Here is an 18053-nt window from a genome sequence, read left to right on the forward strand (position 1 = left end):
CTATAACATAAAAAGTAAATCTGCGTACAAATATGTATATGCTGAAATATGCAAATTTGCATAGAATGAAAATTTGTTTATAATGCATCTCACATTACTCTAATAGTAAATAGGAAAAAAGATAAATTTATACCAAGTAAACATTTTCCATATAATATTTATTTTAATTAAATTTTTATTTATTTTTTTATTATTTGCTTCATTGCAATGACATCATAAAAGCTGCTTGTTTCATTGCACAAGCAACATCTGCTGTATTTATCATGCAAAATGTTAATTATTTTAGCAAAATAAGAGGGATCATAAAAAATACATTATTTTTGTTATTTGGTATTTGCCTGAATAAAACATTTCACATAAAATAAATTTACATATAGTCCACAATAGAAAATAATAGTTGAATTTATAAATATTACCCCATTCAAAAGTTTACATAAGCTTGATTTTTAATACTGTGTTGTTTAGTGATAGTTGTTCATGAGTCCCTTGTTTGTCCTGAACCGGTAAACTGCCCGCTGTTCTTCAGAAAAATCCTTCAGGTCCCACAAATTCTTTGTTTTTTCAGCATTTTTGTGTATTTGAACCCTTTCCAACAATGACTGTATGATTTTAAGATCCATCTTTTCACACTGAGGGCAACTGAGGGACTCATATGCAACTGTTAAAGAAAAATGATGCATTAAGAGCCGGGGGTGAAAACTTTTGAACAGAATGAAGATGTGTACATTTTTCTTATTTTGCCTAAATATCATGTTTTTTTTTTCATTTAGTATTTCCCTTCAGAAGCCACAGAAAATTCTAACATGTTTCTCAGAAGACAAAATATGTTAAATTTACCTTGATCTTCAAAACAAAAAGTTTTCACCCCCCAGCTTCAGTCAGATCCCTAAATATCAAATGGTATTTCCTAATGTCATATTCACAACTTTTACAGTCTTTTACAATTTTTACTGATTAGCTGCCACACTCCATCATTTTTATGTTTTAGTAACCATTGTACTGTTAGATATTTAAAAAGAGGCAGATCAATAAATAGCAAGCATAGTGTTCATTATTTTTGAAGTAGCATTACAGTAAGATACAATGCAGTGTGGTTTTCAGACGACTTGTCTCTTGAGTCCTCTGTACTCTATCTGTGCCTCTGGTGCTTGTGCAGCGTGTATTTATTTTCCCTAGCGCTGGGGTAATCAGTTGGCCAAATATGAGGCCAAATAACCTTCAGGAGTGCGACGCTGTCCTTTCCAAGCGGCCCCCACAGCTGTCTCTGGAAAATTGCCTCTGGGGTTAGTGAGCGGGAACAAGTTAAGATTTACAAACAATGATGAAGCTTGTCATGCGTCTTTCTCCATCCGTCACGAGCGGCGGCCTGCCGGGGCGTCGAAGTGTTCTTCATAAAGCTCAGCTCGCTGTGAAATACGCCCCTGTGCGCTCTTTACTGCTGGGAGCTCGTCAGCAGCGCTCCGCCATAAATTGCCTGGGCCGGAGGTGACACTGCACTCCATCACCCGCCAGGGCAGCCTTACCTCCGCCCGCAAACGCCCCCGCCCGCGGCAGCCGCCCAGCCCGTGAGATGATGTGCCCGCTGTGAGTTATGTAGGAATTTCAGTGTTATACGAGACAGTCTATGGGTTTTACCATTTTCTGTTGTGCTCTGTTTTTTTCTTTTTGTCATGTTTATTATTGGAGGATTCAAAGTTAGTTTTGTTTGCAGACTGGGCCAAGTTTATAGTTTTAGAGAGAGCAGACAGGGGCTTTTTCGTTTGAAAACAACCATATTTGAAGAGCTTTCAGAATAAATTGTAAGAACATTGTTTTGCAGTGCAAAGCTTTATCCAAAAGTAACACAGTACTTTCTTCTTTAGTTACTAGGGATGTAAAGATCAAAATGATACAATGATATCTCGATATGAAGTCCACGATACAATATTTATTCCGATATTTAAAAAAACAAAACAAATGAAAACTTGGAAACAAATGAAAATTTGTACATTTTAAAGTTAAATTATTCTATCTAATGCACTTTGAGAGTTCAAAATTAGGAGCTTCACCCCATGTTCCTAATTAAGAAAACTTAAGTCAGAAAAAAGTCTGTGAATTGATTTGTACCTGAACTTTAAAGGGGACTTAACCCTCTTTTTATTTGTGGTATACTGTCTTCAATTCATACTGCACTTTTAAGCTTTTATTTTGTCGGAAAACTTCAGCTTCAGTGAAAACTAATCTAGTGAAATGTTGTAGTTATCTGCCACAAAAATAAAGCATAACTGGTGGCCGTTGCATTCCCAAACATGCTAAACTCACAGCACATGAAATAAATGAGTTCACTGCATTCACTGTGAACTGAGCAGTTTTGAGCAGCGGAAAACACCGGATCACAAGCTGATCACCTGAACGAAAACAGACTTGATGGACGGATTAAGCCATATTGTGCTTTCGGTTTTAGTTTGTTTGACAGATACAGTACTGTGCCATAGCATAATGGCCTAAAACACAACTTTAAAGACATTTTACATCAAAATAAGAAGTTTAAATATATTTTAAAAACACTTTTTGCCCAAAAGATCATTTCATACCGTCATGTGACCACAATGATATCGAAACAGTAGTGATAATACAGTTACATCCTTATTAGTTACACTTTTTTTAAGGTGACGCTGTTACAGTGTAATTACACAGATAAATATTGATTGATATTATTATGGAGTGTGTATTTATACTAACCCAGCATGAAAAAACACACCTGCTAAACAACGATTCCAATGGTGACTTTTTGACGTGATCAACCAGAGTTTGAATCAACCTTTTGCCGAACTCTTATCCTTTTTCACATCACATATCAATTCAGAAAGGTGTTTATTTTCAATAAAATTAAGAAAATAATCGAAAAGTGTAAAATAAAGTGCCTCAAGGATGTTTATCGTTAGGTTTAGGGGTAGGTGTAGGGAGGGCTTTATTGTCCCAAGGCTACATTCATTATAAAATTTTAATTTACAAAAAATTATCATTTACACTTATTGCATACTGTTTTATAATGTACTACAATACTGAGATGCAAATATCTGCCACTTGCAGCAAGTAGTATAAAAAGCATCTAACTAATATTATTGCAAATAATAAATACTGCTATTTTTACACTGTGTAAAGTGCACTTAAATTAACTTACTATAGGGTTAAGTTTAGGGTTAGTTACTTACATTTTACAAAATGTAGTGTTAATACTATATTGAGTGAATTTAACATATTTACTCTAACTAAGTCACCTTAGAATAAAGTCTTATACCAAGCTAATGTCATGCTATTCTTCAGAATACCTTTTAGAACCCCATAGCTATAGCATGGTGTTCATTCAAGACCATTGCACATCTTAAATAGTGCCATGGTATTATCATCTCACACATCACTGTACCATATTACTCCCACAGTACTTTTTTGTAAGAAGTTCTAATGTTTTGTTGCTGTCAATCAGTAACGCTTATTTACAGGTAACTAATTACACATTCAGGTCACATCGATACTTGTGGAAATCATGTTTAATGTGCTTGTGACATATATTGATTGGTCTGATGCCGTTTACAAACCACAAATTTTAATGCATGTAATTCTTCTCCGTCAGAATGTGATTTCATTTTTAGAGGTGGCAGACCCCCCCCATAAAAAGTTCCAGGAAAAAATCTAAATCTCATAGGAGCCACCAAAGAGCCCATTCATTCTCTTTCAGTGCAGAATAACAAAGGGCAATAATGATTCTATCCAAGCTTCAAGCACAATTGAGAGGCAGAGCTTGAGCAGGAAGAGGTGTAACGTCTCATCTGACAGAGAAGCCGTGGAGCTTTTTTAAACATTTAATTCCGTCCTGTTTGTATTATTCTTTTTTGGAGCTCGCACAGAACTCCGGTACAACCTGTGCCCTCGGGGTTAAGTGCTGTTACATGTGTCCCTTTATTCGGTTGTTACACAGTTTCACTAACCTGGCTAGGGTTACAGGAAGGGCAAGAGTTCATAAGAAGGTACATACACTAAATTCATTGTCGATTTTAAAGGAATGATGGTTAAATGCTGTATGTTGTCAGTTGGATGACTATCTCAGGAGAATGGTTTTCCCTGTTTCACTTTTTCATCCACACACAAAAGAAAGCAAGCACTTGATAGCTTTTGTAATCTTGACCATAAGTATGTTAATACGCATGACAAGGATGGCTAATGTGCCACATAATGCATTCCAAAAAATGTGAAAGGGATTGGTTAAGCCTGACATGTCTCAGTCAGGTAAATCAGAGGGTGAATCAGTGGCCTGCGGGCAAAATCTCTGGCTGGAGTGTTATTTAAGCGCACAGTCAGTAACTCCTCCGTGTCATGCTGTCTTCCCTTCTCCAGTGCTGATGCTAAATGCTCAGTCTTTTCTCTCTATGGATCGGTTAAATACCAGTGTAATTGGCTGCTCCAGGCTCAAGCACTGTTGTAATGTGTTGTACAACATTTCCATTAACACTTGCCCGAGGCACTGAGGAGATAAAATGGGTAATGACTGCTGCTAAAGGTTCTGCTCTCTTTAGCACACTGTCCTCCTCAAGAGACTGTCTGAGTGAAAGAAAGCCTAGAATTTCAGTTTATATACAATGGTGTTCAAAAGTTGTTGTTTTTTTATTTTGTGAAGAAATGTATTTAGCACAGATGCATTAGCTTGATCAAGATTGACAGTAAAGACTATAATAACACAAAAGACTTACAGTTGAGGTCAAAAGTTTACATACACCTTGTAGAATTAGCTAAATGTTAATTATTTTACCAAAATAAGAGGGATCATAGAAAATGCATGGTATTTTTTTAGTTTAGCACTGACCTGAGTAAGATATTTCACATAAAAGATGACATGAGTGACGACAGAGATCTGCACAGACAGTGCTGCAAATTATATGCCCAAGCAAATATGTTGCTGCGAAAATTTAGCATGTGCTCATCGGATGTTAAATGTTTTTTATTTAGGTCCTACTGTACCCCTATGTATACAGCACATTTGTGGTGGCGATATAAGAACAGTAGCCTGCGGAGACTCACTGTAGCCTACAATGATGCCATGAGGCTCCTCCTTCGTGTCCCAAGATGGCACAGTGCTAGTCACCTTTTTGTGAACTCTGGTGTTCCCACCTGTGGAGCCTTATTAAGGCAATTAATGTTTAAATTTATGTGTCGTTTGGACAAATCTGGAAATGGAATTATACTGGCACTAACCAGTCCTAAGAAAAGCTGTTACAGATATATGTCTGGCCTTTGGAAGCACTGGCTTTTTAGTCTCTCATGAATTTTATTGTAATGTTATGTCATTTAAAGTATTGTACTTTTTCTATATTTTTATTTTTTATCTATGGACCAAATGTGTGTCTGAAATAAAGTTATATATATAAAAGACGTTTACATATAGTCCACAAGAAAAGATTTGAAGTAATAAAAAAAGACCCTGTTCAAAAGTTTACACTTGATTCTTAGTACAGTGTTGTTACCTGAATAAAGGAAGAATAAACAATGCATTAAGAGCTGGTGAATACTTTTTGAATTTGAAGATTAATTAAACTTATTTTGTTTTCTAGGAACATGTAAGTGTCTTCTGTAGCTTCTGAAGGACAGTACTAAATGAAAAAAATATGATATTTAGGCAAAATAAGAAAAATGTACACATCTTAATTCTGTTCAAAAGTTTTCACCCTCCTGGCGTTTAATGCATCATGTTTTCCTCTGGAGCATCATTGAGCTTTCAAACCTTCTGTAATAGTTGAATATGAGCCCCTCAGTTGACCTCAGTGTGAAAAGATGGATCTCAAAATCATACAGTCATTGTTGAAAAGGGTTCAAATACACAAAAATGCTGAAAAACAAAAGAATTTGTAGGACCTGAAGGATTTTTCTGAGGAACAGCGGGCAGTTTAACTGTTCAAGACAAACAAGGGACTCAAACAGCTGTGGATCATTCAGGCAACAACACAGTATTAAGAATCAAGTGTATGTAAACTTTTGAACAGGGTCATTTTTATAAATGCAACTATTATTTTATCTTTTGAACTATATGTAAATGTCTTTTATGTGAAATATCTTATTCAGGTCAGTAGTAAATAAAAAATAACATTAATCTTGTGTGATCGCTCTTATTTTGGTAAAATAATTAACATTTTGCAGATTCTGCAAGGTGTATGTAAACTTTTGACCTTAACTAATCTTTTAAACTTTATATTCACCAAAGAGTCCTGAAAACTTGTATCATGGTTTCCACAAAAATATTAAACAACACAACTGGTTTCAACATGGATAATAATAAATAACTTACAACTGGCTTATTTCCTAGGTGTTTTAATCATCACATAAAACCTTTTTGAATAATTTTACTCAACGTAATGGAAACACACTTTCAAAGTTTCTGCAGAGACTGATTTCTAAATTAGTTATTTGTGGTAGCATTTTATTTGTTTTGCTTACTAATGGAAAGTAGACATTCATTGTTGACCAGAATGTTTTTTAAGTATGATCATATTCAACCTTAACCCGGAGCGTAACATAGTTAATTCAACTGAATCTATTAAGTCATTTATTTCACCCAGGGGGGCTTTAGTCTCCCTCACAGCCATGCTAACTGATGCCTGCGACGCTTATTCTGCACTTGTGATTATTTTCTCTCCTTTAAAGATAATGACACAAAATCCCTCAAATCATTGATCCCATGTCTCAAGTCATTATAGTATATCCATAATGTTTCGACGGAACGGAGCGCAGGCCGGGAGAGACGGACAGGTCATTTGCCGGGTCTGCAAAGCGCTGTATCAGTGCCAGTGATTTAACAGAGGGGAGGGCCTGTCAATTCTCTCAGAGACACTTTGAGACTGGGGACAGATTGGGGAACAATACAGGTCTGGAGGTGCTTATGTGTTTAATTAGCCTCTGACCCTGACATGATGCCTCCTGTCAGACATTACAGGCCACTCATGCAGATCTCTAATAGACCAATAATGGGGACTGAAGTGTCCGATCTACTCACATGTGAGCTGAATTTTCAGCAGGGTGTCCAGTCTTCAGTGTCACATGATCCTTCAGAAATCATCCTAATATGGTGATTTTGCATACACAGAACGCCCTATTAAAAACAAAACATCAAAGAAACATTAATAAATCAAGCACGTCCCGTTTTATGAAAGTCACGTTACATGATTTTGCTGATTTGCATGTGAAATTAGGCTTTTAGGGAGGAGCGAAATTGTACCACTGATAAGGGGGCAGAGTGGGGCGCAATAATCGTTTAATCTAGATTACTGCATTTTCATGATCATTTGAAGTAGAAATCAAAATCGAAACCGAATTTCGATAATTGCACAGCCCCTATGTTGAAAACAGTTGTACTGCTTAATATTTTTGGAAATCCTGAGGTTTTTATTTTTTTGATTCTTTCGTAAGTAAAGTTCACATACATTGGCTTTCCTTATAATACTGTAGATGTGTAATCTATAGATTTTTTTTTGATTGAGTTACAGTATCTAATACACAATACTGATTCACCAATTCATCAATAAGAAAAATCCAAAGGTGCTTTGAAATTGTATACATAATGCATTTAAAATTTTATTTGTGCAAACGTTTCTCTGCTTGGTTTGTCATTAAGTGTTAAACACTGAGTTCACCTCCCTTGAGTGCTTCAAACTCCAGTGCCAATGTGATTATGAGTGAGAGCTTCACTCCTGGAACAACATCCGTCTCTGCAGCAGCCACGGCTGTTCACTCTTTGAGGAGTCAGCAGCTGTTTAAAGTGCCGCCTCCTTGCTGTAGGCCTGTGTTTTCTGCGCCATTAAGTCCTGCCACGACTCTAATGATTGAGAGAGACGTGCATGTCATTCCTTGAGGGAACTCCATCTCCCCCTGCACATCTTCAGCCAAGTCATGTCGTACAGATGTGAGTGTTTGTTTCTGAGGGTGCTTTCATAGCTTTTGGTGCCCACCCGAGTTCGTTTGACATCAGAGTTTACTCTGTTTAACCGAAAAGCGTTTTTTCAAATTTGAGAATGCACAAATGAAGCACACCCATGTCCACTGGGCATGGTTTGAGTTTTGGTTCTTGTGAATGGTAATATGTGACCCTGGACCACAAAACCAGTCTTAAGTCGCTGGGGTATATTTGTAGCAATAGCCAAAAATACATTGTATGGGTCAAAATAATTGATTTTTCTTTTATGACAAAAATCATTAGTAAATTAAGTAAAGATCATGTTCCATGAAGATTTTTTGTAAAATTCCTACTGTACACATATCAAAATGTAATTTTTGATTAGTAATATGCATTGTTAAATTTTGATTTATTTGCACCCTCAGATTCCAGATTTTCAAATAGATGTATCTCAGCCAAATATTGCCCTATCCTAACAAACCATACATCAATAAAAAGCTTATTTATTGAGCTTTCATATGATGTATACATCTCAGTTTTATAAAATTTAACCTTATGACTGGTTTTGTGGTCCAGGGTCACATATGGTAATGGTAATATGGTTCAACAATGTTTTTATAATTACAGTGTATATGTTTTTTTTTTAATTTACTCCAAAATAATGGAAGTGAAATGTGACAGAATGCCCCATGGGTGGGGTACATTGTAATGTCTGAAGGGCACATTGTAACATGACAATATGTGTTAGTCAATTATTGTTTAAAATTATAACATTGCTGACTTAAAATGGGCTGGAAATTAAAAATCACATACAGAATTATAGAGGCTACAGCAATAATCAAAAGATGAACATTCATTATTAAGCAAGAACACCAATGGACAAAAACATGTGTATATATATTTGGGTGAAAACAGCCTAGTTTACAATATTACATAACATAAACTTGTTTAACATGATAACACTCGTTATCATTTTAGAAATAAAACATTTCTTTTAACTTTTAACATTTAAAAGTAGCATTTTAATTTAATTGTATTCAACTGTTCTCTGTAATCACTTTTCACTAAAATGATGGGCTGCTGTTTGCCAGGGGAATTGTGAACTTTAGACCACCGCCTCATGTTTCACTCGTTGCTGAAAGATGCCATGACTGACTCCATAACCTGCCCATAAACAAACAGTACTAAGATTAGAGACCATATTTTAACACCAAAATAAATTAAATGAATTATTCTAAAAAATAAAATCTGTTTATGTTATGCAAAGCAAAAGGTGTTTCTGTCTTGTGAAATGAACAACTGCTGACTGACGCAGATGACTGACATCTCATCCTTGTATGTTGCGTTGTGTAAAATAATATCATTCACAGCACAGTAAAGACTTGAAATAAAATGTGTACAAACCTTTATTTCACTAAAGAAGTTCACAGGGGCACTGAGAACCACTCTATCTTGTGGAGAACTCAAAAAGCCTGCGCTCTGACTATAACTAATAACAGCTGGGTTGTTTCGTCTGAGACAGGCTCAACCCAGCGGTTGGGTAGAAAAAATGACCCAGCAGCTTAGTTATAGAGAAACTACCCAGCACCTAGGTAGAAATATGAAAAATAACCCAATAAAATGAACAATAAAATCAGGCTAAACCCAGCATTTTTTATTGTGTACCTACCAACCACTTATATCAGCCTGTAACATCTTAAAGGAGAACTCCGGTGTGATTTTGACCTAAAGTGTATTGAATCATGATACCGAGTGTGAACGTACCTTGCATATCTCATCTCGTCTTGTCCACTGCTGTCCGAAATCTGGGGTCAGTTAGCCGATGCTCACAACAGCTTGTCAATGAAAGTCAATCGGGCATCGAAGGAGCCATGTAAATAAATCACTGTTTTACGCCATTTACGAGGCACAAAGTAGCTCCACACTTCATTGGTAGACTTCCAAGGGCCCTGACATTTAAAACGAGACATTGAGAACTCAGAAAAAGCACCGGTAGTTTATTTACAAGTAGATTTATACAGACAGTACCTGCAAGAAGTTTAGCGCCCGCCGCCATCTTAAATGTAGGCACGATAAGTCGAGTGTCGAACACCAAGGAAACTACAACCTGATACGTTGATAAGCTGATAAATTCCTTGGTGCTCGACACTCGACTTATCGTGCCTACATTTAAGATGGCGGCGGGCGCTAAACTTCTTGCAGGTACTGTCTGTATAAATCTACTTGTAAATAAACTACCGGTGCTTTTTCTGAGTTCTCAATGTCTCGTTTTAAATGTCAGGGCCCTTGGAAGTCTACCAATGAAGTGTGGAGCTACTTTGTGCCTCGTAAATGGCGTAAAACAGTGATTTATTTACATGGCTCCTTCGATGCCCGATTGACTTTCATTGACAAGCTGTTGTGAGCATCGGCTAACTGACCCCAGATTTCGGACAGCAGTGGACAAGACGAGATGAGATATGCAAGGTACGTTTACACTCGGTATCATGATTCAATACACTTTAGGTCAAAATCACACCGGAGTTCTCCTTTAACAGCCAGTTTCAGAATGATTTTTAGATTGATACATCTGAGTTCGACTGATATAATGACCTTTTATTTTTATTTTTAATCAGTGTAAGCATGTGTGTGAGTGCATCTGTACGCACGTTCAAGCATGTATGTATGCTTGTGTGTGTGAGCACCTCCGTGTGCGTTATCTCTATGCAACTCTGTGTTTATCTAAGTGCAGGCATTATGGACCCTCATGGCCCAGCGCTGGCAGTATATGAGTTGCAGAGGAAAGAGCTTATCCACAATAGATCAACCCTGAATTACCATCTTCTCTCACATCTGGGCTTTTGTTCACTTTTTCCAAACTGCCAGAAATGATTGAGCTTCTTTCACTGTTTCCCCTCCCCTTTTCATGCTCTTTTTTTTCCTTTTTTTAAAAAGCTTCCTTTTGTTAAACTACACAAAGACTGTTTAATAGTTTGGAAATCTAAGATAGTCTGCCGAACAAGGGTGAATAGGGCAAAAGTTCAGATGGGAGAATAAGCTCTTTTTGGGCGTACAGAAAAGTAAATCCTCTCTTGTTTCAATACTGTTTTAGACTTGACAGACATGTGTGATTTCTTTTTTTTCTTTTTTTTTTGTAGGAAATGTCTTGTTTGGCAACTTTGTAAAGGTTTTATAAACGTTATTCGTATTGAATATATGGCCTGCTGAAACACTTCAGCTTAAGCTGGTTTTAGATGGCATAAAAACCAGCAAACTAGCTTGTTTTTTTGTTTATTTATTTTTCAGCAGGATGGTGTCAAAAAATTATTTAGATTTCTTAAAAAGTCATAATACAGTAGTGAATACAGTTGAGGTCAAAGCTACATACACCTTGTAGAATCTGCAAAATGTTAATTATTTGACCAAAATAGGAGGGATCATACAAAATGCATGTTATTTTTTATTTAGTACTGACCTGAATAAGATGTTTCACATAAAAGACATTTACATATAGTCCACAAGAGAAAATGATAATTGAATTTATAAAAATGGCCCTGTTCACTTGATTCTTAATACTGTGTTGTTACCTGAATAATCCACAGCTGTTTTTTTTTTTTTTTTTTTTTTTTTTTTTTCAGTGATAATTGTTCATGAGTCCCTTGTTTGTCCTGAACAGTTAAACTGCTACTGCTCTTTAATAAAATCCTTCAGGTCCCACAAATTGTTTGGTTTTTCAGCATTTTTGTGTATTTAAACCCTTTCCAACAATGACTTCAGAAGGAAAAACGATGCATAAAGAGCCAGGGGTGTAAACTTTTGAACAGAATAAAGATGTGTACATTTTTCTTATTTTGCCTAAATATAATGTTATTTATTTAGTACTGCCCTTCTGAAGCTGCAGAAGATACATCTTTCCCAAAAGAAAAATTTTTACCTTGATCTTCAAATTCAAAAAGTTTTCACCCACGGCTCTTAATGCATCGTGTTTCGTTCTGAAGCATCAGTGAGCGTTTGAACCTTCTGTAATAGTTGCATACGAGTCCCTCAGTTGTCCTCAGTGTGAAAAGATGGGTCTCAAAATCATACAGTCATTGTTGGAAAGGGTTCAAATACACAAAAATGCTGAAAAACCAAAGAATTTGTGGGACCTGAAAGATTTTTCTGAAGAACAGCGGGCAGTTTAACTGTTCAGGAAAAACAAGGGACTAATGATCAACTACCCCTAAACCAAAAAAAAAAAAAAAAACACAGCTGTGGATCATTCAGGTAACAACACAGTATTAAGACTCAAGTGTATGTAAACTTTTGAACAGGGTCATCTTTATGAATTTAACTATTATTTTCTCTTGTGGACTATATGTAAACATCTTTAAAGTGAAATACCTTATTCAGGTCAGTACTAACATGCATTTTGTATGATCCCTCTTATTTTGCTAAAATAATTATTATTTCGTAATTATTATTCTGCAAGGTGTATGTAAACTTTTGACTTCAACTGTATATGCTGTATTTTAAAAGTCAAAGAAATCCATTTACTTGTTTCATTATTATTTGGTTATATCTGCACATTTAAAGGCCCGATTGTCTGTATTACAGAGTGTTTACGATCTGATCCGACATTAGTCTATATTAAGTGCTAATGCAATGATAATCAAAGGCAACGAAGCCATGACACAGAACATGTCCGCTTGCCAAACAGCCCCACAGCTGATTTACTGTCCCTACAAACGACCTGTCCACTCACCCGCGAGATCTTGCCTTTAATTACACCATAGATTTCCCCCTGATGAACTCCCTCAGAATTAACACAGCCACGGCTAATTCCAGCCCCCCCTCTTTTACCCTCACTCCATGTATTATTGTTGTACAGAGAGCGCCGGCGCAGTTTAGCTACACAAACATTAGTATTAACGATTGGCCAGTTTGGAATTGGTGACAAACTGCAGGCGGAGCGCAAAGTTTTGTAGCCTGAAACCAATCAGGAAGTTAATGAGGAGAAAAATTACTCCTTTTCGCCAGCACCCCTTAATTACCTCCACGCCAGAGCAGCGCAGGAGGAGAGGCAGATGAAAAAAGAGGGAGGGCAAGAAGGGATGAGAGGCACAGTAAGATCCTTTATGCTCCTTTTCTCAGGTTATGAAGGTCAGAAAAGCAGATGAACAGGATTTGTGTGTGTCGCCCCTCCCGACACTCGTAACTTTGATAGACTCGGTAGAGACTGTAATGTATTAGAATCATATGCATATGGAGATGAGCGGTGACCTGGCTCAATGCACAAACCACCATGCATGTTTATAGGGAACTATAACGTTTGTGCTGCTAGTGTTTCGGTTTTACATTTACATTTTACATTTAAGCAGATGATTTGGCCCTGGTGTTAAAATGTAACCTAATAACTATCAAAGTTTATTTAATGCCATCCGGAGCATTAATGTGATTCTGATTTTGGTCTGTACACAGGTATTGCACAAAGTCAGAACAGTACAGTCATGTCCTGTGCTGCTTGCTCTATAGCCTTGTGCTCACTCAGCAGTCTGTCTTGCTCAATACGCGTATCTTCTGCTTGAGTGAGTTTGCAAAAGTAGCCAGAACTTACTGCAGTGTGTGATTGTCAAAAAGCAGCACTGTCTTTACTTTGTTATAATGTTGAGTGCTGAGAGCACTGCTCATACAGTAGAACTGTCACAATAAATTGAAGCATCACGATTCATGGATCGATTCTGAATGCATTGCGATTCTCTCTGGAATCGATTCTGAGCTTAGATTTTAACAGCAGATGGCGCTCTTTTTATCCGAAGAAGAGTGCTGAAGAGCACTTGTGCGTTTGGCTGAGTGATATAATTACACCTTGGCCATGAACGCCTTTATGACACGAGATTAATGTAAACACAGCTCAATGTAAATTCGCTTCAAACTTTTCAAACTTAATGAATTATTTTTTTAGGTTCAAGTGTGTGTAAAGAACAGGAACCAAGCAGAGTACGGCTGTTTCTAAAGCATGCAGTACCAGCTGCTGTTAAAAACTAAGCTCAGAATAAATTCGAGAGAAAATTGCGATGCATTTGGAAAATCTCAAAATCAATGCAGAATTATTTCTCGATTTGCGATGCATTGTTTTATTTCCCCAGTCCTATCATACAGTTGGTTTAAATGCCAAGTTCTGTGAAAGTTCATAAAACTCTAGATGGAAAATGCTGATGGGTGCTTAATTCAAATTGATGATATTTACATCATTAAACTCTTGGCACAAGCTGATTGGTTCATGTTGCATACACAGCCAATGAGCTTGCTACTTTACATTTAAATTGCTGGTTAGCATTCATTTGTGCATTTCAGAACGTGCTTTCAGAGTTTCTCTGAAACCCTCTACCTCCCCAGCTATAATCACATATTAAAGGACACATATCATGAACATCTGACTTTTTTCATGTTAAAGTGCTATAATCAGGTCCCCAGTGCATCTACCAACCCAGAAAATGTCAAACAGCACAACCTAGTAACTTTGCTTTGGTAAGCCTTTCTCTGCAATCATGTGAACAAGACATAGAAAGGGGATCTTATTATAATATTACCACCCCTTAATCTGCAAGATTCCACCCACAGCGCCGTCATTTAGTTTTCATAAGCAACAATGGTGTACCAGTTCTAACACCATGGCAAAAGTTTGAGCAAAGCATGCTAACTGTTCTGTCGTTGGCTGCATAGACGAGCACAGAACACTATTTAGAGTCCCAGCCTCAGACGAGACAAGAGAGCAGTGGATTTATTGATTTATTTACTGTATATTACGCTGCTGCCACACAGATATAATATAAACATGTGATTTCTTTCCCAGCTGTTTTCCTTCACAGACATAGCTGACTATTTTTGTAACTCCTGTGTTTTTAACATAAACTTGTGTGGATTTGAAAGTTTAAGTGCAATAAGACATGAAAGAGAGTTCCACTTTTTGTGCGTGCTTTGGATGTGTGCGCTATATCAAAAAGTTACCCTATATCAGAAGTTTGAAGTAATATGGTTTAAAACGCATGATTTCAGCATGATAGAAAAGATGTTTTTTTTTTTTTTTTTTTTATCAGAGTATCCGAGTAACGAGCTGTAAATGCACAGTCCTATTCTGGAAAAGGGGGCGGGGAGCAGCAGTTTATTTGCATTTAAAAAACATGCATTAAAAACATGTTTCTGTTCCACTCAAAATAGGCATTTTCAAAATTATATAATAAATGTAATAGTGAGGTATTTTGAGCCGAAACTTTACAGTCGCATTCTGGGGACACCTGAGACTTGTATTATAATTGTAAAAAGGGGCATAATAGGTCTCCTTTAAATTATAGCAATTTAGCAATATTGCTGGTTTTACTGTTTCGATCTAAACTTTTCAACAGCAGTGTATGAAAATGTTTGCCCTCAAGTTCACACAGGTATCCACGTGTATATTCAGATCTATTGTTTATTGTTGTTAAAACTTAACATTCAGATAAACGCTTCTTGGCTTGATATTTTGTTTCTAATCCAAAGACATTCAAAGATTTTTATGTAAGGCTTAAGTGTCCAAATACTCTTTGGCACCATTGTACTTTGCCATTAAATGTGAAAATGTCAGGAACCAAAAAGCTCAAGTTACATGCATGCTTCAGGTTTCATGTATCACAGATGCCATAATCAGATTGTGCTCAGGCACAAAAAAAAGTCTTTACTGATAAACAAAAAATAGTTTGTCATGATCCATCTTATTTCAGCTTTCTCTGATGGAGTTCAAGACTCAGTGTCCATCACCTCAATGATCAACAATGAGAACAAGCTGGAGTGCGAGAGCAGCTCTGAGTCTATAACCTTCTCCGTCGACTCCATCGTAGAGGGGCCAACCAAATAAAGAACACCTGCATCAATCTCCCATCTAATTGAATTCTGTATTTTTCAACTAAAAGTACAATGATTTTGTAACCAAACACTACCTATTGTTCAAGAGTTTTGTCGTTTGTACTGATCACGTTAAGGTGTTCAACTTTTTAGGGGTTACAGTTGTGTAAGATTTACATAGTTTGCCATGCTTCATAATGTTTGATAGATTCAGTTTGTTTACTTTAATGCTGCAGTTTTTTAAATTTAGAGTAATTCACTTCCACTCCTGTACGCTAGTGAAAAAATGGCACAGCTCAGCGATTTATTGTCACATATCAGTTTTTAGCTCAGTATTGCTGTCCTTGGCCTAATAGATAATCTAGCTTCTTCCCATGACCTTCAAGATGCAAAGTATATGAGCTCTTGTCCTGTGTCTCCATAGTGTTGTGTTGTAGGCTGTGGGACAGTTGAGTTAGAAGAGATACTATTAAATTATGCTTCAATCTCACAGTGAACGGCTTGTTTATTTATGGCCATCGCTAAAGCACATCATTTAACTTTTGATGATTTGCATCTACCCTGTTCCTATGCATGATCCAGCTAATGTTCAGCACTCTTCTGTGCTTTCTTTGTATAATATGAAGCTGTGCCCTTGATTTTAATGGCGTTGGCACAGATAGTGTCCTCAGTCAAGTCACGAATAAATGGTAAAGGAGAAGAGGGACACAAAACTTTTTTCTTTTAGGTTCGGTTTGTTGCAGACAAAAAATTTTTAAATTTTTGATATGATAGATATGAGCAGTATTCATGGTAAATGTATTTTTGAAAGTGAAATGTAACTTTTATATTTGATTTTCATCATAGTGGAAGGCCATTTAATATGCATCAAGACAATCTGTATTTCTTTTGCACTTACATAGAATATGGAACAAAAATGAATAGCCTTTTTCTAAAAAAAAATGATTGCAAAATTTTGGTGATTTTGTACAAAGAATAACAGTTTATGGTTTGATTCATTTGTTAATTTGTTTTGCAGACGCCGGTTTTATGTAAACGTACTGTATTTTTCTCCTGATGTGGTGAGGTCTTGTTCGCTGACAGCATGTTACAAATATTTTTATTATTGTTACGATTATAAAACAATACAAAAGCTAATTTGCAATGGTTGTGTGTTTATATGCTCTCATGTTCAGTGGAAATAAAATGATTATTGATGACTGACTCTTTCACAAGGCTTGAGTGTTGGGAGCGATATAAAATCCGAAATGAAAATTACTTGTATTTTCTTTGCTCTGCACCCTGAAAACATTCATTCGATTCTGCCCCATCTGCTGTAATCAATAACCTGACCATCTTGTTTTTTTTATTAAATGCACTTACTCTTAATTTCATCCCCCAGTGGTTTTAGTGAGAAGAATGTGGAGTTACCTATATGGCTTTGGCATTATAAATCACTTCTGGAGAGCAGATTGTACAGCAGTATCGATTGATCCTGATATATCACAGAAATTTACTGTCACTTCTGTTTTCAATTAAAGATACAATCAGTCAGATAATGACTTAATTGGATTTTACAGAAGATTGAGTTTTATTGTCCCGTGCTTTACGAGTTTAGTTAAGGAAGGCCGCTTTATCATAGGCTGTCAGCGCTGGGCTCCGGCGTGCCGCCGTGTCCTTCTGTTGCTGCTCCGGGTTTGTGTTCCAGCGACAGCCTGAAAAGTGTCTGTGGATTTGTTTTCCTTGAGCTGCTATTGTGCCATCAATCACACGGGCTGCGTGAAAGATAAAGCCGCCCCGTCCCAAAGCCTCAGTGCATACAGGAGGGGGGTTCAGGTGCTGGAGCTGCATTTTCTTAAGTCAGGGCTTTTGGATTTAAGAGAGGAAGAGGTCATCATAAAAGTGTTTGATGACTGTATAGTCTGAAACAAGGCCCGCTTTAATCTGTAATAATACATTTATTTGAATTGAATGCATTTTATTTTGAGGGGTTTGTAAAGATATTAAAGAAGATTACTGGACAGTGAGAGTAGATAAGAAAATGCAACATTAATAAAACCTTGACAGTCAAATTTATGGAGAACATCCGGTTGGTTGTTGTGTTGGAGTATTCAATATTACTTATTTTACAATGTTATGTTGACCAAAATATAGTCAAAAATCAAATATTACCATACTTTATTATAACCATCTGTTTGGATGATTAAAAACACTGCACCTGAGTACAACAATATTGTGGTTACATATTCTTTGCCAACATATCAATGGGTCTAAAAGAACCTTTTTACAATTATGCTGTATACTACGCCCTGAAAGT

The 18053-nt window shown here is 36.6% G+C and overlaps 1 protein-coding gene across 1 annotated transcript in view; it reads left to right on the top strand.

Annotated features, from left to right (window-relative positions):
* dmrt1 (doublesex and mab-3 related transcription factor 1) overlaps positions 1 to 15770 on the top strand; it is a 33620-nt gene extending 17850 nt beyond the window's left edge. Inside the window, exon 5 of the mRNA XM_073841139.1 lies at positions 15637 to 15770. Within this exon, the coding sequence (XP_073697240.1) occupies positions 15637 to 15770 (134 nt within the window). The remainder of the gene's footprint in view (positions 1 to 15636) is intronic.
* Positions 15771 to 18053: the final 2283 nt, after the last annotated feature.

The sequence above is a fragment of the Garra rufa genome, chromosome 5 (genome assembly GCF_049309525.1).
Source record: "Garra rufa chromosome 5, GarRuf1.0, whole genome shotgun sequence".
NCBI lineage: Eukaryota > Metazoa > Chordata > Actinopteri > Cypriniformes > Cyprinidae > Garra > Garra rufa.